This window comes from Corvus moneduloides, chromosome 25 (genome assembly GCF_009650955.1).
Source record: "Corvus moneduloides isolate bCorMon1 chromosome 25, bCorMon1.pri, whole genome shotgun sequence".
Lineage (NCBI taxonomy): Eukaryota > Metazoa > Chordata > Aves > Passeriformes > Corvidae > Corvus > Corvus moneduloides.
The window spans coordinates 4,465,381-4,489,481 of NC_045500.1; the positions used below are offsets into that span (position 1 = coordinate 4,465,381).

At 45.5% G+C, this 24,101-nt stretch overlaps 1 protein-coding gene across 2 annotated transcripts in view; it reads right to left on the minus strand.

Annotated features, from left to right (window-relative positions):
* The window catches only part of ARHGEF12 (Rho guanine nucleotide exchange factor 12), a 67,820-nt gene extending 47,458 nt beyond the window's left edge, over positions 1-20,362 (minus strand). For both annotated transcript variants that reach the window (XM_032133596.1, XM_032133595.1), the window contains exon 1: positions 19,866-20,362. In XM_032133596.1, the coding sequence (XP_031989487.1) occupies positions 19,866-19,897 (32 nt within the window). In that variant the 5' untranslated portion in view covers positions 19,898-20,362. The remainder of the gene's footprint in view (positions 1-19,865) is intronic.
* Between the last annotated feature and the right edge of the window lie 3,739 nt (positions 20,363-24,101).

Here is a 24,101-nt window from a genome sequence, read left to right on the forward strand (position 1 = left end):
TAGAGCAGAACACAGGATTAGGATTTCTCAGCAACATCAAGCCCTGTTTCTTTGACTGTAAAATGGAAGATAAAAAACCAGGAGTGAAGCTCCTTGTAAAATGGCTCAAGATCCTACGAACAGCCTATGAGTCAAACACAGAGCTATTAATAGGCCTCTGAATGTGTTTGTATCAGTATTTGCCTCTTGGGTCTCATAAAATAAATAAAAATACAAGCAAAAGGAAAAAAAAAAACCCAAAACCAAACCCAAACAAATATTTACTCAGGAAAGCTACCAGCTGCTAAGAGGTGACTGCAGCAAATTCCCCAAGATATGTGGAAGGGGTATGGAGATAACCAAGAAACAGCAATGCCAGATTGGAGTTGTTTCCCCACTGGGTTCAGTGACAGCAGCTCTTGGTGCCTCTCCCTCAGCCAGGCAGGATGCTGAGAACTGCCAGCCCTCACTGCCTGTATTTGTATTTATATTAAAAAGAAACAAATCCCCCCAGCATCTCACAGCCTCTCCACATCAAAACCTCATGTATTAGTACAAAACACTGCATTTTCTCTCATAGCTCATCTGATGGCTGTCACTGTATCAACACTGCCTCAAATCTGTCCACACCACCACTGCGACTGATACAATTAAGTTTAATTTTCAGAACACTTTTAGAACACGCAATAAAATAAAATTAGGAAAAAAAATGTAATATCAGTGAAAAGTGTATTCAGAAAAGAAAAACCCCACCCAAAACACTCAGAGATGACTGCTTGAGCAGCAACAGCTAATTTAACATCAACGTGCATAAAATATCAGCTTATCAAAAACCACATTCCCTATGGCTGGTGAGAAGGGTCTGGTATGGAATTACTGGGAAATGGAAAGAAGGGAGAGCTGCCAGCATCTACATCTAAAGCATCTTTCCAGCCTGTCAAAACCTTTGTTCTTGAGCTCAGACACCAAGACACAGATTTTCACAGCAAACATATTAAACTGGCCATTTTCACAGTGAAAATACAAAGGAGCAACTCAGGTTCACAAAACAGCTATTAAAAAAGGAAAGGGAAAAAAAAAAAAAAAAAAAGGAGACAAACCTCCCCTCCCACCCTTTTTTTCCAGTAGATATTAAAGGAAAAATCCTTTCTCTCTGCTCTGCATTCAAGGAAGGTATTCCTGTCTCAGGGAATAGGAACAAAGGCTCTGTGTTACCTGTTTCACACGCCAAAGTCAGCTGAGCAGGGAGATCCCAAAGGCCCATTCCCAGGGGGAGTGCTCTGATCCCAAATCCTCCCCAAGGAGCCTGAGCTGTCCTCTTTGGAAGCTTCCCGGGGTTTTCACGCTTCTCCTTGGATATCCTTGGCAGGCATCTGCCTGATTGTTCACTGACCACTCAAGGGGAGGGAAGAAACTCCACCTCTTCTCTCCCACCTCCTCCCAAGCAGCATCAGCCGGGGCTGCTCATGGACTCAGGGAGAGCAGCATCCATGGCCAGCCCACAGCAACAGGGGAAGCAGGAGACAGAGCTGGGATTTTAAAATTCAGCATTTCCGGCTGTCCTGGGGGAGGGCGGAAAAATATGTATCTCTATATATGTTTATGTATGCGTGACGGATGGAGGTGCATGTTCTGTGTGCATCTATATGCGTGCATATAAACATACATAAATATATATATATATATTAAAAAATACAGATTTGTGTGCATTCCCGCCAGGAAATCCCAACACTGATCCAAGGAGCTGCATCACGAGGCACAGGAACAAAGGCTTGGCAGAGGGCACTGAGATTTTCCCCTCAATCCACTTCCAGCCTTTCAGGGGTCATGCTGTGCCACGCTGGGCACGTACTGGGTTTCCAGGCGTTTTGCAACGCGTGGCACCTGGAAAAGCAGCGCCCACACCAGGAAAACACAGCCTCTGGATTGTTTCAGGAGTGGGGAGGCAGGCAACGGGCTGAGAACGAAGCACTGCCCCTCTCTGCCATCCACACAGGGAAACTCAGAGGTCAAAACAGGGGGGCTGTGAGGTTTTTGAGCTTCCCCGAGTGGTCAAGCCCTGGGGAAGGATTGGAGGGTGAAGGGGCTGTTTTCTTTTTCTGCCCCAATAACCTAATGAAGTTTGGGAGCAGTGCTGGCGGGATAGAAATTTCTTCACGCTACACTGTCTGTTTGTGTTTGATTAATGTAAATCTTCCCAGGGCTCCAAGCACGCCCCGGGCTGCGGGTCTCCATTAACAAGCGGCCAAATTGCCACATACAGACAGGGCAGGGAAAAACCAAGATCTCTATTTTAGTCCTTGCCATAACCCCAGAGAACTCCACCAAACTCATTTTTGGTGATTTGATTTGAATTACCCTACTCCTCATTAAATTCCACTATTTTTTTTCTCCTCCCAAATCACGAGGCCTATTACAAAATGAAACTGCAGCAAACCACTTTAATATATTAACAGGGTTATATTCTTTTTGCATTTCCTCAGTTCTCATGACTGAATTTTTTAGCCTGCCCAGTCCAATGCATGCTGGTACCAAACATCATCTCCAAGCCATAACTGCAGCAAGGCTGCAATTACCCAGAGGACAGGAAGCCAAAGAAATCAACTCCTACCCCTCCATCTCCCTGCTCCATGCAATAATTTCCCAGCCAGAACTTGTATTTTCCATGCTTCTCCCTTTTCCAGTGGCATGCATTATCATTTTCGAAATAGCAGAGAGCTCCGTCTCATTGGTTCCTATTTTGAAACGTTTGCCCAGCTCCTCAATTTTCTAGGAATTTCACAAAGCAGAAAATGTCAGCTCTCCAGAAGAAAATGGTAACCAGAGGGAAGGAAAAAGCCAGGCCAGGATCAGCTCAGATCCTCACAGGAGCACCCCTTCCTGTCACAGTCCTTGGGAAGCACAAGGGAAAAAATGATCAATATTGGGGTTTTTAACCAGTGTGGAATCAGAGTTAAGGACGCCAGGGAAAAGGGGCTGCAAATCCCAGAGCAGGGCTCCATATCCAGTTTATGCATGCCTGAGTAAGAATCACATGCACCAAACAGCCTCTGCTGAGGGTGTCAAAACAGAGATATTTTTAAACCTGGGTTACATTCTAAAATCAATGACTTCCAAATTTTTCTCCCTAATGCTCCTCATCATCAAGTGAAACACAGATGGGACAATCTCACAGACCAATAAACCTTAATTTACTGAACTATCTTTTGGTTAAAACATTGGTATTTCTTATTTCCCTCACTGTACAGAGCAAATTCACATTTCCCAGCTTCTTGCCACACTTCACCCTTACCACCAATTTAAGGTTGCAGGTTGCTTTACAATCATACAAATATGTACAACATTATAGAGTATTATATCTTACTTTTATGTATTTCTGTATTTTATAGATTTATGTCTTTTATATACGTATTTGTGTCTTTTATATATTTATATATATTAAATATCCTTGCAAAAAAACCCCTCAGATTCATCCATTTTAAATTTTCGTGCAAAATATTTAACTTGAAGTCATTAAACTCAGTGAGAAGGAACCAGGAATACAAAAGGAATATGCTTCAAGGCTTTTAACTCAGAAGGGACATTTTCAATTCCCTGAAACATAAAAATTCTGTTATTGGCATCAGCACTTGGGAAAACAAATGCATTTGTACCATAAAACAAGCTTAAAAGGGTCAGAAATGGATATTGCAGCTTCTCTTCGTTATAAAGAAGTCAAACAGACTTTGAAGAATCCAAATGAAATTTCAGTCTATCAGGAAAAACATTTAGTATTAAAAAAAAGGACTTTAGGGCACAGTCATGTAAGACTTAACTGTTGTCTGCAATTTTGTTTTGCTTATGGAAATAATTAACTTTAAAAAAAATCACAGAATTAATTTTTTTTTCTATTTTATCTACAGTTTTTGGGAGAAAGCAACACAATACATCCCTTTCAACTGCAAACCAACACAGCTGCCAGGAAACAGTGTAAAAACAAGAAAGAAGCTTCCATTCCTGAATCTGTCTCGCTTCCTACTCTGATTTCCCAGATTTCCTTCCCCCAGTCCGCTCAGTCACAGGACATAATAAGAAAACAATTTGGAGGAGGAAAAAAAAATGACCATAAAAAGCAAGAAAGTCTGATGCAATCAGGTTTTTAGGAGAAATCAGAGATAGCCAAGAAATGGTGAGGACTGTAAATGGAATATCACTGCTTTAAATCCACGGGGATTTCTACAGTCCTGGACAACAGCAGGAAAGGAGGATAAGGAAAGAAAAGTATGGAAAAAAATACATAATTTAAAAAGAAATCTCTCCTAAGAACATAGGAAAGATGGGATAGGAATAAGTAGTGAACAACTCACTTAGAGAGTTGTCTTTGCCTGTTTAGAATAAAATGCATGGCAATTAAGTTAAATAAGTGCTTCTTAAACATCACACAAGTCCCAAGCCTGAATATCCCAGGTTTCACTTTCCAGAACTTTGAAGTCTCTGTGCTCCATCCTTCTTTGCAAGGAACAGCAATTTTGGTCCCCCATATTCCACATTGATTAAGGAATTCCTTCCTCCTTGCCCATCGGCAAAGCTCCTCTCCTTGTTCAATCCCAGCTCTCCGCCTGTCAGGCTGGCCTATGGTAAATATTTACACAGAATTTCCAGACCTTTAGCCCAAAAAGGAGCCAGGCCTGGGAAAAGCAGAGCTTCCCAGAGCTCCACAGAGCGGAAGCCAAGTGGTCCCCAAGGAACGGAGTCCACACCCCTGTGGAAAGAATCCACGGAGCAGCAGCAGCAGGAGGAGCTCAGCATCCGATCCTGCCACTGCTGGGGGAGTCCTGCCAGGAAATCCTCAGCCTCCAACACACCAAACCCTCAGGATCCTGTTTGGGATGTGGGGAGGCCCTGGCACAGGCTGCTCCTGTGTCGCTGGAAGTGTCCAAGGACACGCTGGAGCAACCTGGGATAGGGGAAGGTGTCCCTGCCCATGGGACAAAATCGTCTTTAAGGTCCCCTCCAACCCAACCCAGTCTGGGATTCCATGGTGTGATATTTTCAGCTCAGCTGGAGAGGCCAAACCTCACTCAAATTTTTGGGAAGTTCAGGCAGCCATGGATGAAAAAAATCTGTTATTGACCAAAGAATTCCATACAGACACTACCAGGATATGGGATAGGTGGACATGTGCATTTTAAAGCAGTAAATCCCTAACACTGTAACACCACAATGAATAAAAAGCTTGCCAACAGATTTTATTAGCCCCAAAAATCATCCCTGAGAGAACGGCTGCCCAGCTTCCCCATCAGAGTACCCAAATACTCCACAGAGCTTTATATTATAAACACTGACCCTCATTCTCCCCCCTTCCTTTGGGCTCAGAATGTTCATTTCTCCTATTTTATATCAAGGAACAAAACCCATCCCACACATCCTAAATGAACAGGAACTAGCAAAAGACTGCGATGGGGGTTTTTTGAGAAAATGGGTAAATATAAAAGTACAGACAAGAAGAAATGTGAGAAATCTGACATATTTCAGCAGGAAATCAGAGTCCGCTCATGACCTGCATCTTTTGACACATCTGAGAAACACCTGAGTGTTGTCAAGCACAAAAATCATGGGCTGCTCTGTCAGTACATCCTACAAAAAGTCATAAAGGTGTTAGAGGCACAGAACTGCACTTGAATCGAATATGGGGGATTTTATGTTTTCTTTTCTCCATCAAAAAAGTGTCTGTGTGTTGTCTCAAAACCTTTTGTTGGACTCAGCCACTCACAAGCAGCAAAGGACTAAGAAATCTTCTCTCTGGCTGCTCTGGGTCTGTTTTACGGAAAGCAGGAGACAACCTGATGAGCAAATGAGTAAATATTTCATTTGAGTATCCCAGCTATGCTGGGTTACATAAGAGGCAGTGGAAGTTAAAGACACAGCAGCTTCCTCTTAGGAATTTCTGCAAGTCAGAGGAGACAACTTAAGGACAGCTTACAGCAGATAAAGTAATCATCTTCCAAACCCCCTGCTTCACAGAGACAACCCTTCATTACTTCAGCTCCTTCCATTACCGGAACTTAGCTGGAAAAACAAAAAACTAAGGTACAGAAACAGGAAATTGTTTTTGCAGTAAAAAGGGAGATCAACAATTGAAGTGGAAATGCTGTCCAGATCAGCCATTCTACCTTACATCAGTAGCATAATTCCTTTTTTTAAAGAGAAGTGACAGAAGTCTGTGGCACCTTGCGACGTACAGAAAATATTACAGATATTTAGCATATACAACTTGTTTGGGAAGGCACTGCACATGGCAGAATTCCTGCAAACTTTCAATTTTCAGAGCATTTTGCTATATGAGTTAAGCAAATACTTTTAGGATGCAGATGAGAATGCCCTAAGAAAAACCCTCAGCTTTTCAAGTACAATCATGGACAGGGCTGCAGCAGTCACTGAGTGAAACTTGAGGACAGCATCTGCAGTATGCCAGGGAAAATTCAAATTAAAACTGGCAGAGAAGAAATAAAAGATTAAATCACATGCAGAAGTCCTACCCACAAAAGCAATGATTTAGACAGGAGAGAAACTGATAAAGTGAGTGAGTGGGAAAATCAACTTTACTGCCGGAGATACAACTCAGTTTATTATTTAGGATGATTCACCACCCAAATCCTGTGCCCTGAACAAAACCCACCTCGTGGGTTGCAGGCAGCTGAGCAAAAAGCCCAGATCAGCACAAGTTAGGATTAGACTGGCAACCTACTTTAGAGTCAATCATTACAAGGCTGAACCACAGCTGTCTGCTTTTAATGCACGGCTGCATTAACCCTCAGCAAAGTGCTTTAAAAATCAGCTCTCAAAAAAAAAGAGAAAACACTGAATCATTAAAACTTTCAGCACAAAATTGTAACTCTGTGCATTTGCTGCTAATAGATATTACTGAAGTGATCTAAGCCAAGAAAAGAATTACAGAAAATTATCATTTTCTACTGTGTCACACAACAAGCAGCTGAATGGTTTCTACAGACAGTAATTAAAATAAGAAAGTTCTGGTACAAATATGGAAACTGATTAAAAGACAGCTGTAAAGTCTGCTAAATCTGTGATAAAAAAAATAAATCTGCAAAAGCAAAACATGAAAGATCCTTTATGAAAGGGAACCCTCTTTCAGTTTCATTGTCTGGGCTGACTTCTGGCATAGGAAAATGGGTTCTATGGGGCTGCATTTAAAAGGTCACAGAGTTTCCTTCCTTGATCTTTTACCATGAACAATTTTAGAAGGCATTAAACATTTCAGAACAGCCCATCTAAACAATTTTTTGCTTATCCTGTCATTGAATTAAGCTCAACCAATTCCAGTAAATCTGATAAACAAAAAAGCCCCCCCCAAGCAGCTCCAAAATATATTTATGCCAGCCACTAAATGCAAACTTGAGTCCACGCCAAAACAGCGTAAATTAGAGAAACGTAATTATTCTATAGCTGACAATTTGAGAAGAGAGCAGTGAGAGCTGGGAAACTCCATTTGCTAAGACAAAATCTATTTCATTCCCAGCAAACTGAACACAGTTGTTAAAACTGTGTCGTAATTCAGAGAGAGATAAAAAACACAAGACCGATTTCATGGATTTAGGACTCAGTACCTTGTTCTGGTTCACTCCAGAGCTGGGAATTGTCAGCAATAAATACTTCCAGGCCTATAAAACTCCATGAACTGCTCACTATTCATCGAGAACCAGCGAGGGAGGGGCAGAGCTTCATTTATTCTTTCCAAAGAATTTTGCAGGTCCTTTTTAATTCACCATAAACTTCATCCCACCCCAGTTTTACAGTACAAAACATAAACTGACTCAAGGACACCATCAACATCAAAATGTTGACCCCAGAAGCAAGTCAGGACTGGCTTTATCATTATTCTATCCCACACCTGCAGCCTTAGAGTTCCAAATTCAAAAAGCCAGGAAGAAAAACCCAAGTGAAAATGCAAGGTAGCAACACCTGTACTCACAGCCCCGACCTCTGAAAAGGCAGAAATCCATTTTTTTAATGCACTAAAACACACTTTCATTTTCCCCCTGCTTCAGTGCAACAAGGAGGACACAAATTTAGAGTTCCCAGTGTTTCCAGATGTTGCTGATGAGCCAAACACCAGCTGATCTCCCCCAGAACTCACTTTATTTCTGACTCTGTCCTATTGACAACTCCTCCTCTGCCCTCCAGCCAGTGGATAACCACCAGCCTTTTCCAGGGCTCTCCATCTCCCCCTTCCCCTAAAGCCCAGCACTGAAGGCATACACAGGGAGGAAAGGAAGGTTTCAAACCTTGCCAGGAAGCTTTGCTGGTTTAACTCCAACCCTGCATCTGCCTCTGCTTTGAGACTGCAAAGCAGGAACGTTCACACAGCTCACTGCACCTCCTCGGTGGGGCCTGGCAGCTGATTCATCTGAATTTTTGAATATTTGCACGTAATATATTTGTACTGTGCTGCACACGAGGTGCTTCCTGCTTCTCTGGAGGGATAGCAGGGCTGAAACCAGACAAATTTTAACCCAGCGACTGCTTTCCAGGTAAAACTGATCATCAAATACACAACATGAAGTGCTATTATTTCTATTTAAGCAGAGCACGCACACAGTTTGCCCACAGAAACTTGAACATGCTGGCTGTTATCAGCTAGATCGGAGTCACCCATGCCTGAAAGAAACCACAACTCTCTCCCTGCTGTCCTGGCAAACTCCAAATGCCAAAACACAACCCTTTCTTTCCAATTTCCTCTGTATGAACCCAATACATTCACCACCCATCAGCTGCCCACAGTCAAACATCTCCCAGGACTAACAAAATGTTGTGTTATCACCAGAAGCAACAGCTGAGCTTAAGGAGTTGAGATGATCCACGCTACCACATATGCAAGAAACCTGTAAATGTAAAAAGCAAGCACTGGTCACCAGCAGAATGTCAGTGCTGAGTGCATTAAAGCAAAGGGAAACGCAGTTTTCTCTCAGTTCAGTAAGACAACTCCTCCCAAGGTATTTTCCGCAGCAGGGAAACCACCAGGATGCCAGAGAAGTGCTTTAATCTAAAGCAAACATCTCCACGTGATGGAAAAGAGAGAGAGGGGGAGAGCCCAGGCAGCTCCTGATCCTGCAAGACAAAATTCATTTGCTACTGGGCAATTCTCCCTGCACGTTATCATGGAATCAGCTGCCACGAAGCTCAGCACAACTGAGAGAGTATTCCCGAAAATCCCACAGGGGACGAGCTTCCCATGGTGGGGTCCCAGATATTTGGGAGGGCTCCTCGTGTCCATACAGCTCATCCCTGTATTTTACATTTATTCTAATTTACTGCCACGCCAAAGTGATCCAAATACAACTCAGAGGAGAAGATGAAGAGATTTGACATTTAAATTTACAATTTAAATAAACAAGTCACAGTCCTTGTTTGAAGTGTCCAGGGTCCCTTTGTGCTCATCCCCACAACCAATTACAAACTACCTTTTTTATTTAACAAAAAGAAAAAAAGAACAACAAACCCCACCTCATTATTTGCATGTTCTTTGTTATTTTTTCCCCTCTTTGAAATGCTCTTTTGGGGCCAGCTTTTTGATCTAAAAGGCATGTAATTAAAAAAAAAAAAAAAAGAAAGGAAAATCCTAAATCCCTATATATACTTTATAGGAACACTTATTTGGGGGGGAATATACTCCCCAAAATTATATATATATATTCCCAGGGATTGTGCCTGGATTATCAGGGCCAGAACACAGCCAGATTCCCCAATAAAACAACAGAGAAACCAACTTATTTCAAGTGTAAACTTCAAGTTTCTCAAGACCTTTGCTGATCAAATCCCATCAGTTCCAAGAATCAATTTAGAGATATGAAGGAGCCATTTTCTCTGTATATGGAGAGCGACAGATGGAACAAAATTTTCAGCACATTCTGAGTTGCTGTGATGTTCCTGTCATTGCAGCCAGCGAGGAGGCTCAGCAGAGCTGCCTCCCAGGAGCTGCAGGGCCAGGCTGATTAAAAAAACAGATATTAATTAAAAAAAAAAAAAAAAGAAGGGAGTGGGAAGGGACAGGTTCTTTTCATCTGGCTGAATTCCAGGGAAAGGATTTAGAGTTTTGCAGGCAGCCCAAAACTCAAGCCTGCTGCAAAGCTGTTTCCTCTCCCTCTTCCAGCTAAGTTTAATTATCTGCTTCTGCCTGATTTGGGAGAGGCAAGAGCCTCCTCCAGAATGCCAAGTGCCAGAGCAGCACCCAGGGACTGTCCCCTCCACCTGGAGCCCTACTGACCTCCGAGCCAGGCAATCAGATCCACCCTGCCAGGAAAGAAGGGTTTTCCTGGCCTAAACCTGGGATTGTGCCTGGATTACCAGGGCCAGGTGCCCCAGCGACAGAGGGGAGGCCAAGGCATGGGGTGAGCAGGTGCAGACACCAAAAAACACTGCTGGAGTGTCACTGATGAGTGTGAAAGCTGATCATGAGCCTGCTAGAAGGGAAAGGGAGGGGAGGTCAGGGTTTGCTGTGCCATACATACAGCTGAAGTTGCACTGGTTAACATCCAAAGTAAACACCACTCCAGCATTTACAGCCAGCACCAACATTCCTACATCTTTCCACACTGGAAGAAACATGTGCTTGCCTTCCCTCCCCCCCCCCCCCTTTTTTCCCTAAGTACTTCATTCTCACAACTTGAGCAGCCTGAGCATTTTACACCAGTTCAAGTGTAAAACTTGGGGCTTTCAGCTGCACTCCAAGGGGCTGCTGTGCTTGGCAAACAGTATTTACCAATTCCAAGTATTATCAAACTCTTACACCTAGTCACCCAGCACTGAAGCATCCAAACCTGTGCTCCAGAGATCTAGATATCTAGATAAATATTCCAGATATGTCTAGGGAATGACAACCTAGAAAGCTTTGCTCTTTCAAATCATTATTTCCAAATTATTCCGAGGTATTTGCTTTTACTGCTGATGGTTCAGGGTAGAGCAGCACTGCACAGGTGCTCCTTCGGGCGCCCGACAGACTTTGACACATCCTCCCAACAAAGTGAATCCCACAACAATTGCAGAGGGCTCTCTGTGCAGGATCCCCAGAGCGACCGAGGGTGTTGGGTTTGCTCAGATCAGATCTGCGCCCACAGGAACCACTTCCGCTCCCCAGACCGCAGGGCCTGCGCAGGGCAAACCACAACCTATCATTTGGTGCCTCCCAACAGGCTGCAGGAACAAATTGCCAGCTGGAGAGCTGCACTTCAGCACCAGGAGATCTCTTTCATCCTTGGCACACGAGGATTCCCCCCATCCTTGCATTTATATCCACACGATATAAATTTGCTCTCTTCTACTGCAGTCCCCCCTGGATATTTGCCAGAGCTGATGCTGCCGCCCCAGTCAGGATGGAGGCAAAATCCCTCCTTTAAGACCCCAGAGCAGCAGCTCACTTTTAGCTGAGGTCAGTGCCTAAGTGAGGACATCACATAATTATAATTTTTCAAAAGTCGACACAGAGCAGAAAACCACATTATCTTCTTGCTTGTAAGCACCAGCTTTGAAGACACTTAACAGAAGAACATTACCATCATGGCTCAAACACTGTCACACGGGACCTGCTGTCACTCGGAGCAGCCTCCTCAAGAGCCAGACAGGCGCTCCCAGACACCAACCGTGTTCCTTCAGTCCTGCACAGCACATTCAGCTGCAGCCCTGCCTTGTCAGGGCTTTGTGCCTTCCAGCAGCAGGTCCTGGCCCCCGAGGGCTGACATGTGCCTCCAGAGCATGGGGCAGGCAGGAAACCCCTCTCCTATCTGGCAGCCGCCACCAGCTCTCCCCTTTCTCTCCCTCTCACTCACTTCCTATTGATTTCTCCTGTCTTACACTGCAGCTTTTTCCTATTTCCTTTCTCTGCTCGCTTGTTATGGCTTCCTCCTTTAATTCTCTTCTTTTCCACGTTTTCCATCACTCTTCTGGCAGCTTTGAACCCTCTTTTGCATCTGGACACAGCAGAAAGGCAGCGGTGCCTCTGTGGCACGGAGCACTGAGAGGAGACACCTTGTCTGAAGTGCTGCCAAGAAGCTGCACCAACAGCCACTATCGTAACAGGCTAAAAAAGACTTTCAAGCAGCCATCAGATGCTCCAGGTAAGCCTGCAGGTTGAAGCCTGTATGTTTATGGGAGTGGCGGACTCCCAGTCCTGTGCCTGTCTCACATCAGTCTGGTGCTTTATTAAACACATGGGGCTTTTCCTCCAGACTGGGAAATGCTTGCTCAGGTCAATCCAGGTCCCACCTCAGCTTTCCAGCCCCTCTCCAGCTCACTCAGGACTCAGTTAAATACTCAGAAAAGAGTATTTAATTCTTTTTAGGTTACTGATTCCACTTAGGAGGTCACCCAAGCCCTTTGTAAAACAACTGCATGTGATACCACAAACCAGGATGCACAGCGTGCAAATAAATTCAGGATCAGCTTCTCACACAAGCAAGAGTAAGTTGTGCTGCACTCACAGATTAAAATAAGGAACAGAACCTGAATAAAGTTAAGCTTTCCACCAATATCCCTGAAGATTTCCAATACGTACTTCAAGAGCTCAGGAGTAAAACCAGTTCAAGTCTTACCCTTGCAGCCACAGTTCTTGTGCCAAGTGAGAGCAACCAAGAGCTGCCAGAACCTGGAGATTCTCTCTTAGGTTTTTAGCATCAACATTTCATCTTCTCTGTACCACCAAGAGAGGCCCTGCTGCTTAATTCACACAGTTCCGCTTTTACACAACCCTGCTCCCTGCCCATAAAAGGTTTATTTTTTGGAAGAACTGAGCCCCGAGTGCCACATCCAGAACAGCACACACTTGTGACCATGCCCCTCCTGCCAGGAACACGGCCTGGCTGCAGCAGGACATCTGACAGCATCCCAGGGACTAAAGGGACAATGAGACAGCTCACACCAGAATTATGCCAAGTACAGAAACCTGTGCTGTGATCTTTTCCACCTCAGGAAGGACTCTTCTCATCTGCCTTCCCAGTGCCAGAGCAATTCCATGGAGCGCCTTTGCCACTGAACATCCCAGCCCAGACCTTTCAGCGTTGTCAAAACAGAGCTTAGAATAGCCCCACAGGATCACATTTAAGTGTTTGCCAACAAATGTAAACAGCAATGTTTCTTATTTACCACCAGGCTCTGCAAGAAAGGGTTCCTGCCCATGGGCCTCAGAAGTCAAACAGACACAACACTGAAAATCCTCAAGGAAAGGATGCAGGGTGATAACAAAGCATCTGCCGCGTTCAGGAGACGATTTGTGAATGTCACAGGCTGAACACTGTTTGTTTGGCTTTTACTATTTATACTTATGCTTCCATTTGAAACATAAGGACACTGTTTTTTCCTGTCATTTTTAATGTATTTATTTTTACATGTTTTCTTTTCAAAGAAAAATGAGTAAACATTGCTTCTTCCTGTCTTTTTCTAAGTGTGCTGTTACTATTTTGTATGTATCCTGCCTTGTATTTTATCCCCTTTACTTAAACACTGCACATTTTACATCCCTTTTCATTTTACTAATTCCCTTGCTGCTGCTTCTCCTGTCCTTATTTTAAGCCCTCTCTTCTGATGTTGAGATATTACCAACATCCAGGCTCCTGACCCTTAGTTTGATCAAGCTGAGACATGAACTAAGACTTTCATTCTTTAAACCTAATAATTATCCAGAGCAGGGGCACAGAAAACAGCATCACCTACCTGAAAATATGCATTTAAGTCTATTTTCTCTTAGTGCTATTGACATCTCTTACACAGGAGAATCTACTTATCTCAAAGCAGATAAAATATCAGGGGGAGTGCTTAGGCAGAGGAGTATCTGGAATGCTGCAAGAAGCACTTTTATAGCAACTCATCCACTAGAAACTCGAGGATAATACAAATGGGATTCATTAGTAAGTCTCCAACTGCTAATTTTCAGAGGGAAGGAAGAGGTATTCAAGGAGAAACCAAGAGGATAAAGCCTTGAGGCAAGAGGCTGAGCTTATCTCTCAAGCAGCACAGCCAACATACCTCCCTGGTGACCCAAAGGACCACCTCGAGGTGGAGTGGAGAATTCAGTCTCTAGACCAAAGCAAACACTGCTCCTCTCTGAGACACTCTGCATAACTGGAAACTACAGCACAGGGCTGGCCAGGTGGGAGTGAGAACTATAACCATCAGAGGTAAGTGGTGCTGCTCAAAACACTGCGGGGAAAATGGGAAAACAACACTTAATGTCCAAAATCCTGCTGGTTATACTCCAAAGCCTCTTGGGAAAACAGAAGCAGTCACTGAAGCCACTCAAATTCCTTAGACACAAATTCACTGGGAGACCCCACTTCAGGAAATAACCAAATAATCCTTGTGTGCAATCATGAAATACGGAAAATAACTGGTATCTGCACCACCTTCCCCACGCAAATTCATCAATACTCTGTACAGCCTTAGCATGAAACGCCAAAATCTCCAATGCCTAAATCACTCCTACAATAAATCACCACTTCCACACTAAATCACCTCTACTACAAAATCATCACTTTTAACAACATGGTCCAGACCGGTTGTGAGAGTGAACAGAAGACTCTTTGATTTCCAGCAGAAGGACTGTGGTCACCGCTGTCACCCTCCGGGACCAAGGAACTCTCCTCCCACATGGGTCACGAAGTCAAAGGACACCAGTGAACACCCACAAGTCCCACCAGTGACCTCGGCAAACTCCTGCTCCGAGGGCAAGCTTGCACTTTCCTTCTCAAGCATCTCCAGCTAGGGCAGCGCTGAGTTGTTGGGGTTTTTTTTGCTGCTAAATTCCCGTAGATGTGGTCCAGAATTTTTTAAATCTAAAATTGAGGGAGCCAACATCCCAGTACCCTTCCTAATCAATCCGTTCGAAATGTTAAAATGCCATTAACAGGAGTTCTGTGCGCAGGGAGAATTATACAATTGGGCTCACAGATGAAATATCATTCCTGCCTCCACCCAAATAATCACAACGCCCACAGCTCTACTCAAAACTAGAAAATCAAGCTCACCTCAGCTCCTGTCTCCAGTGAAAGCCCTAATAAACTATGCAACATGAAGTGGTAGCATTTGTGTCCCAGCCAGCAGTAAACACCCCAGACAGTCCTCTCTTCTGCCAGCCTCAAGAGCAGCAAAATAAAACATGAATTTATGCACAGACTCTGTCAACTGCTCATTTCCAAACACAGTGAAGGCACAACGATGGAAAGCCCCACTCAAAGACTATTATTCTTTTCAGTCCTTAGATGTCATGCTGCAGCCCATTTTCCATAAAGACTGGATTTTACAAACTCTACTAATTTTAAAAATGCATGATAATGACATCTAGCTACTCAGTAAGGCGTGACTTCCCATGCAGTTTTTACCCTGCTGGAAGAAATAAAGCCCTTTTTCCCACCATACAGTCAAAGAATTCCCAGTTACTACAGGGACTTCCAAAAAGCCGAAGACAGGGAAAGTGCATCTAAAGCAGATAAGAAACAATTAGAGTCTATTTTAATACCAAGTCAGGAGCAAATCACCAATTAAAACTTCTCAAGGATAATTATGTGCTGCTGTTTTCCAATCATAGCAACAGAAACTACAGCACGGTTATAAATAAAACTCATTTGCAAGCAACTGCAGAGAAGAGCCACCAGTTCCTCAGCGAGGTCCTGCGAAAGCAAGAGCCTCCTTTCTTTTATTGGCCTTTAACAAACAGAAAGAAACATAAAGCAAGTCCTGCAGCCGCGCAATTGCTCAACCCTGAAGTGTGTTTGGAACGGTGACAGGAAGAAAAATACAGTTAACTCCGAGAGCGAAAAAAATTAATGGCACACAAATGTTTCTTTAGTGTCATAACAGGATACAGCCGAGCTCGGCCCGGCCTTCGGTGGCCAAGCAGAGGCTGGAAATGGCCGAATTTCAGCCCGGCCCCAGCGTGGCCTTGGGAAGAATAAAGCCCTTATCTCACCCGGCCATGTGTGGCCGGCCACGCACGGCACAGAGCAACGCCCAGAGCTGGCCAGTGTCCGGCCAGGAGAGCTCCAGAGGCAGGGAATGTGGGCACACTCCAGCAGGAACACAAAAACTCCTCCAACAAACCCTGCCCAGCCACCCGCTACCTCTCAGCCGGTCACAGATGGGCCTCAAAGTGCACTATCCCCCCGCCAAAAACCAGCATCCAGCAGCAAAAATCCAACCGAGCACCAGCGAGTAGCCAAAAATAGATTTTTTCAGGCTAAAAGATATGGCAAATCTCACCTAAATCCAGAGCTGGATGAAGCTCAGTCAGCTGACTGATTTGAGATACCTTTAGGATAAGAAAGGTCCCCTCGATGCGCAGATTTCCTTCCACTAACGATCAAGTCAAGCCAGAAGAGCAGCTCAGGGATGTCTACCTCAAAGACTTACTAAGCTCAGCAAGACAAATGCCACCTTTGGAGGCCTCTGAACAAATACAGCATAGCTAAGAGAGGATTAAATTAAGAGGGTGTAAATGTTTACAAACAGAAAGGAGAGGAGCAATAGGGCTGGAGATGAATACGGTCCCATGGGCACCGGGACTACGAAAAAAAAGCAGCTGACAGAGTAAAAGAACATCCTGAGGGAAAGAAGGGGAAGCTGAAGTCAGTGTTTAACTCTCTTAAACCATCTCAAGCCATGCAAGGCACCACAGCTATCCTGGAGAACGTTCTGCTGCTGTGTTTCTAAGCCTCAAGGGCTACGTTAGGAGATAATTTTTTGTCTGCCTGCACCCTTTAGGTGCTCCCCGAAATGCTGATGGGGAGCAGTGTGTGCCAGGAGTTCCTCCAGGAACTCTCAACAGCCATTACACTCTCAGGAGCCTTAACATCTGTTCTGCCTTTTTTGTTTAATGCCTGGTATTCCCCCACTCCCCCCGGCACTCACCTCCCTCCAGACCGAAGGCACTTGAAGAAAAAGACACCAGAAAATGATGCTGCTTTGGGAGCTCTGATAACAAAATCTGAGCATAACCATTACCAAAATTAACTGGGTTAAGGTTTAGTCCACAGAGAGAGTGAGCCCAGACACATCAGATATGAACTGGCCTGACTGTGTTTCAGCAGTGCCAGACACTAAAGTCCATTCAACTTTCCTGGGAAAGAGAACGAAAATAAAAGGGGAAAAAAATAAAAAGGAGGGGACTTAATAAAAACATCGCTTATCATCCTGGCTACAGAACAGCACTAGAAATGGCCATTCATACACTCCTAATTGATATATTTTAATGGTAATCATGACATCATCAACGAATACATGAGATATAAAACATGTCAAGGATGAGACGAGTGCAACCCTGGACAAGGGAAATGTGACAGCTGTCAAATCATTACCACCTTAAACTGAAGGGATACCAAAGGAAATATCTGCTGTCTGTAACATGCATTTAGGCAGCTCTACATATGCAAAATGCAAATATGTAAAGCTAATATGAAGAAAAATCCAGACCCAAGCTACCCTATTATATTCCTAATACCATCTGGCACAGATGCAAGCTGGGTTTTCCTGGTTTAAGGCAATTCCCATCTCGATCCCACCAAGGAAGGTGACTGACAAGCAAAAAGAGAATTGAACATGTCAGATGATTTATACCACGTAGATCTAATGACAGTGGAAGCATCAACATTATTTATATTGCACCTGCTTTACATTCCAAGCTTAAGAGCCACACTGAAAGAGGCAACACAGAGGCTGCCTGGGCCTAAAGAGAAAAGGGGAATGTACTGCAGGGACGAGGGTGATCAAAAACCATCCCCTCCAAATGCTGCACAATGCTGGAGGTAAAAAGGAATGGCAGAGATCCACATGATGGGAACAAACACCACCACCATGTCTGCGGTTCTGCTGGAAGGTTCAGCCAGGGAACAATCACAGAATCATCAGAGAATCGTGGAATGGTTTGGGCTGGGAGAGACCTTAAAGATCATCTCACTCCCAACCCCCTGCCATGGGCAGGGACACCTTCCACTATCCCAGGTTGCTCCAACCTGGTCTCGGACACTTCCAGGGATCCAGGGGCAGCCACAGCTCCTGTGGGCAACCTGTGCCAGGGCCTCCCCACCCTCACAGGGAACAATTTTTCCCTAATATCCAATCTAACCCTAATCTCTGAGTTTGAAGCCATTCCCCCTTGTCCTGTCACTCCGGGCCTTTTAAAACAGTCTCTCTCCATCTTCCTTTTAGGCTTCTTCAGGTCCTGGCAAGCCACAATTAGGTCACTCCAAAGCTTCTCTTCTCCAGGCTGAACCATGACCATGACTTTGTCCCCCAGAGCTGGGACTGCTTCAGGCCAGAGGTGAAAAACAGAGACAAGAAGAGATCCAGATTCCCCACATTCCCCCAGCCATCACAGAAATCCACCTGCCAGGGTTGTGGAGACAGCTTCTCACCTGACATTAAAAGCCTTTTGATCCAAAACCTTAATGGAACACCAAACAGAAACATCCTCCTGACATGACTGAGAGCAAAAGGAAATGAGACTTTTTTTTTGTCTTTGCTGCATTTTCAATTTGGCTGCCCCAATTCAATAATAGAAAGTATTTTGTTTTACTAACAAGTAAATTAAATTCCCTGTTCTCATGCTTTTCCTTTCCATGCATCACTCAGCTGCCTCTTGGTATGAAAATCCTGTCGTTCTTTTTGATATCATGCAACTGCCACAAGACATATGGCCCTAAGTGCGTAACAAAATCCTCACAAATCCACTGAAATGCCTTTTTACTGTCATTGCCTTGCCTGGTACAGAGAAAAACATCCTGCAACTCAAGAATCATTCATGCACTGCAAAAGAAACAATTCCGCTAGTACAAACTACACAATTAATTGCCAAGATTTAATACTCTGTGAACAGTTGTAAACACAGACTGTACACAAGTCTGAGCTGTCCCAGAGCCCTTTGGACTGTGCTGTCTGTGAGGACCTGTGGAGTCACGAAAAGGCCTGGGTTTGAGTAAGAACCACACTCAGTCTCTTTCCTGCCCACACCTGGAGCCCAAAATTGGTGAGCTCAGGCACCCAAAAGCATCATTGCTCTATCCCAGCCTCAGCTGCGCTGCTGTGCCAGAACTGCTTGGTCATGAAAGGCCAAAGTGAGGCCTTTGCCACACGCATTCAAACCTTAACCACCAGAGAAACGCGATAAAGATGCGATAAAATAAATGTTTTTTAGCGTACAGTGTCAAAAAAAGGTATCTTTTCTTCTCATAAAAAAAAAAAATCTGAGGACTCTCATTCCACTCGTTTCAAAAGCAAGTGAAGAGGTTTCCTACTTGACTTTTTTTTGGTCATAATTTTTCCCCTTCCTCTGAAACATCCCAGAGCAAACAAGAGAACTCCAAACATAATGAAAGGCACCTGCAGAGCAGCCCAGAGGCCTGAGCAGGTATCTGAAGCCAGGTTACTGCTAAGATAGACACCAGCAGACATTCCTGCTTGTCAACTATCCCTCCTGCCCTCACCTGGAGTGACCTCTCTGCAGTACTTGACCCAAGGAGACCCAAGTGCATCCTCAACACGGTCTCTGAGTTGAGGCTTGAGCTATATCCTAAATTCTGGTGGCTTCTCCTGCTTAAACTTCTTGCAGGAACACTTGCTTTCGGTGTTCCTCGCAGCACCAGCCCATTCTGGGAGCTGAATTACCACCCCTGGTTCCTACAAAGTCAGCCTGGCAGGCTTGAAAGCTGTTGGACTTGAAATACTCCGGTTTCAAAGTTAACCCAGTCACTTTGACAGTCAAGACACTCTTGGTTCCCAGAAACTCTGATTTAATCCTGCTTTTCTGATCCCGTCTGTCACTGAAGTCAAAACACAAAGTACATGAGCTCTGCGAATATCTCCCACTTCAAAAAAAGGAAAAAAATTAAGAAATCTCATTTTATACTGACCTGTCCGTGATTGTGGACTGTGTGCCACTCATTGGAGCCTTTGGCAAGAAGTCGTATTATCCAATTTACATTTTACTATTATTGCAGGAATATGAACGAGGCTTTGCCCCTCACATGCACCGAGGTTCAGGATCCAGCCTTGCTCCAGAAGAGGCATGCACAGAGGACAAACTCAGTTCAAGGGCAGGAGAAGGGAACAAAAAAAAAAAAAACAACAACCAAACCCAATCCAAAACAACTCCAAAACTCTTCTTGCAGTCACCCAGAATATCCAAACCACGGAAGTGGGGCGTGGGGGATAAAGGAAAAACTCCAACAAGAAAAAACTCCAAAAAAAAAAAAAAAAAAAAAAAAAAAAAGGCAACAAATCAAGCTCGGTGGACTCGGAGAAAAAAAAAAAAAACCTTCCCAAGAAGCGGCCGATCCTCCCCGGCACGGGCAGAGCGCGGGGGGCCCGTGCCCGTCCCCGCCGGGGCTCAGGGGCTGCGGCGCTCGGGGGGCGGGCGGCGCTCCCCGCCCGCGGCCGGGCCCATCCCCGCTGCCCGCCCGCCCCGACCCCCGCCCGTGCTGCGCCCGCAGGGGGGTCGGGCAGGGCGGCCGCCTCTAGGCCCGGGGCTCCATCCCCCGCCGCTCCGCCTCTCGCTCCGGCCCGGGACCCAGCGGGGCGCTGCGGGCTGGCTGCGCTCCGCTCTCCGCTCCGCCGCGGGGCCGAGTCCCACCGCTGCCGCCGCCGGCCCCGCTGCGCTGCCCTCCCGGCCCGGTAGCGGCCCCGCTGCGCTGCTGAGAGGCGCGAGCGGCGCGTCCGGAGGAGCCTGCGCCGACACGAGCCGGGCCGGGCCGGGTTCGCCCCTCCCCGGCGCCTCCGGGGGGCTCGTACCTCCGGCCGCCCCGCCCCGCCGCCGGATCCCTCCGCCGGCTGCCCTCCTCTTCCTCCTCTTCCTCCTCCCTCTCTTTTTCCTTCTCCTCTTTCTCCTCCTTCTCCTTTTCCTCCTCCTTCTCCCCCTCCTCCTTCTCTTCCCCCACCTCCTCCTCCTCCTCCCTCGCAGCCCTTCCCGCGGTCCCTGCCGAGGCCTTTCCCCTTCGGGAAGCCTTTTCCAGACCCGCGGGGTGTTTCCTTCTCTTGCCGTCTCCGCTCGGTCGCAGCCGCTCCTCTCTCACCGTGTGTCCCTGCCGAAGAGCTTTCCCTCACCCTGTATCCCTAACCCGAAGAGGTTTCCCTTTTTCCCGTCTCCATTCCCCATCCCCAGCCATCCGTCGCCCGGCTTTGCCGTGTCGCCAGCCATGTGGCGCTCCCTGCATCTCCATGGAAAATGTGACACCGACGAAACTTACAGCAGAAACAAAATAAATAAACGGCGAATTAAAAGATTAGAAGTGCCAGGAGCTGTGCAGCGCCGGAGCCTCAGGCAGTCCCCGGCTGCGCTGTTTGCTCCCAGGCCTTTCCTGGCTCTCTTGTCCAGTCTCGCGTTCCCTGCATCTCCCACACACGTTTCGTCAGGAATTTTTCTCACAGGTTAAGGTCAACACAAATCCAAGAACTGATCCCTCCCTGCACATACGTTCTGGAAACACCGAGACCAAGGGTCTGCTCCTGCTCCCCTTCAAAACCTCTGGTATGAAAAGATGAGCAACACAGGGTATTTGGGCATTTAAATTTCAGCAGGTGTGGATTTCCCTCTCCTCAGCCGCAGCCTCAACACAGACACATCCTTGCTGTAACTCCCTGCCACTTATGCCACGTACCACACAGTCTAAGAGAGAAATGCCTGTCTCGAATCTACACAGAATCCCAGAATGGTTTGGGTTGGAAGGGACCTTAAAGATGATTTTGTTCCAACCTCTGTCACAGGCAGGGACACCTTCCACTATCCCAGGGTGCTCCAACCTGGCCTTGGACACTTCCAGGGATCCAGGGGCAGCCACAGCTGCTCTGGGCAGCCTGTGACAGGGCCTCAGCACCTTCACAAAGAATAATTATTTCCTAATATCCCGCCTAAACCTACTCTCTGTCAGTGCGAAGCCATTCCCCCTTGTCCTGGCACTACAAGCAACTTGTTCCCAACACCTGGAAGTAACATATCTGTCTTAGAACTTCAGGAAACTTCCATGCTACTGCTCCAGAAATTAAAGCTCGTGAGCAGCACAGATGTGGAATGAAGAGCAGGATGTCTCCACTGCCAGTAATTCCTGCCCCCTCTGCACAAAGGAACTTGTGGAACATCACTCTTCCCTACCGAATGCCAGCAGACTAAAATAACCTTATTAGCTAATCCAAATCATCTAGGACACCATGCTTCTTCCCTTTAATTAATCCTGCCGGGATGTAATTCAAAGCTGGGACACTGGACTTGGAAAGAGGCTGGAAAACAGGCTCTGGAAACTCGGGAGCAGATGCCTCGCTCGGCACACAGGACCATACCTTGCCTGAAGCTACATCCAGGCCGCTGCCGCTCTGGAACACGGAGCTTTTTCCTGCTTGGAGCGAAGCGAGTGTGGATCAGGAAGCCAGCAGACTGTCTGAGAGTCTGAAGAATTTGTTGTTTTGGTGAAGTTCAGAGCAAAGAGGGGAAGCGTGGGATGAAATCATTTTCTACATGATACTTCACATATATACGCGGGACACTTATACTTCCTTTTTTGGTTTCCTTTTGGGGAAAATAGAGGCTTGGGAGGAAAAAAAAAAAGTGTGGGAGTGCAAGACAAGCAGCCACGTCTGCCTCTCCTTCTGCAGCTGTGTGCAATACAGTCATCAGTGGTGATGAAGTGACTGGATGCCTCCATATAGCTATATTTATTTATTATATATCTCTTTATTGCATCTTCTGTGCAATAAATCCCTCCCTGCTTTTAACTTTGGGAACATCGAGTACTGTGTCTGGAGAGGGGAAAGCTCCTGGGAGATCTGATTCATGGCAGGCCCAGTATTTGCATATTAGGCCTCAATGCTTTTTTATTACTTTAATTATATTTTATTGTGCATGACAACATAACGAGAACAATTAGCTGGAGGAAATCCTAAGACATAGATTCTGAAACTGTGACTGCTTCTCTTTTCTGCAAATGCTGATTTTTTTTTTGGTGGGAGCTGACTGCATACTTAGATTAAGACAGATGCCTGTTTATGATAATTCTGGTTTACAACCTGAAATATGGGGTGGAGAAATCAATACGCAATTATATTGTGCCAATTAAAATAGATTTTTTTTTTTTTGTAGCTCTGAAATTGTTACTTCACCTGAATTTACACACAGAACCATCCCATGGTGTGGGAGGTTGGAGCAAGATGACCTTTAAGGTCCTTTCCAACTCAAACCTAATTTCTCTAATTAACCTCATCAATCTGTTTTTCAGTCCAGAGCACAGCTAAGCAGGACCCTGAAGTGATGAAGGTTAATTCCTATGGAGTAAAACTTATTATTTTGCCTTAAAATAAAGGTCAAATCCTTGGCGGTGCCTTATAGGGGCTCCTGTAAAATCAAATTCATAGAGGAAGTGTTTATCGAGGATCCTTTGGCCAAATCCCAGGCTCGCACCGAGGAGCTGTTGCCATCTGCTGGGAAAGCCTCGAATGGCTCCTCTAACCTGAGCTCCCGGCCAGGTAAAAGGTGAGGAATTTGGAAAAAGGAGCATTTCCAAGCGCTTTAGGATCGTGGAGCTCTGGAATGCTCCGAGGGGGTTTGCACCGCTGTGGACTCAGCATAAACAGAGATAAAAATCAGCAAAAGGTGATGCTTAAGATTTTAAGTGTGGATAAATTTCAGAAGAATTTCAGTTTGTGTTTGAGATGGGATAATCAGCTGAGTTTTACTGAGCTCCACCACAAAAATCAAGTGCATACAGACTCTTTTGCTCCTTAAAAGTGATCAATTTAAAGCCAGTGATAAAATGCCCCGGTATTTTGAACTGTTGTTTACACTCACCATAAAATGCTCAGCCAGCTCCTGGTTTTCTGCTGCTTTTGGAAGCCAACAGCCAAACCTTTACACCTTGCACAGCTGGAGGGGAAAAGCACAGGAGAAACGATTCCAAGTTCATTTCCCAAAGGCACCTAGAAATTTGAGACTCCTGAAAAACAGAGAGGACCTAATCCCAGAAAACACAAACAAATTTGTGCTGTGCTCCACATTTCTGTGCAATTTCAAAGCCTTTTTGCATCTCACACCTTAAAAATGGGCACCAGATTCTCTCCCTACCACTTGTCCTGCACCCTGGAAATGCACCCAGGGTTGGTCTGTG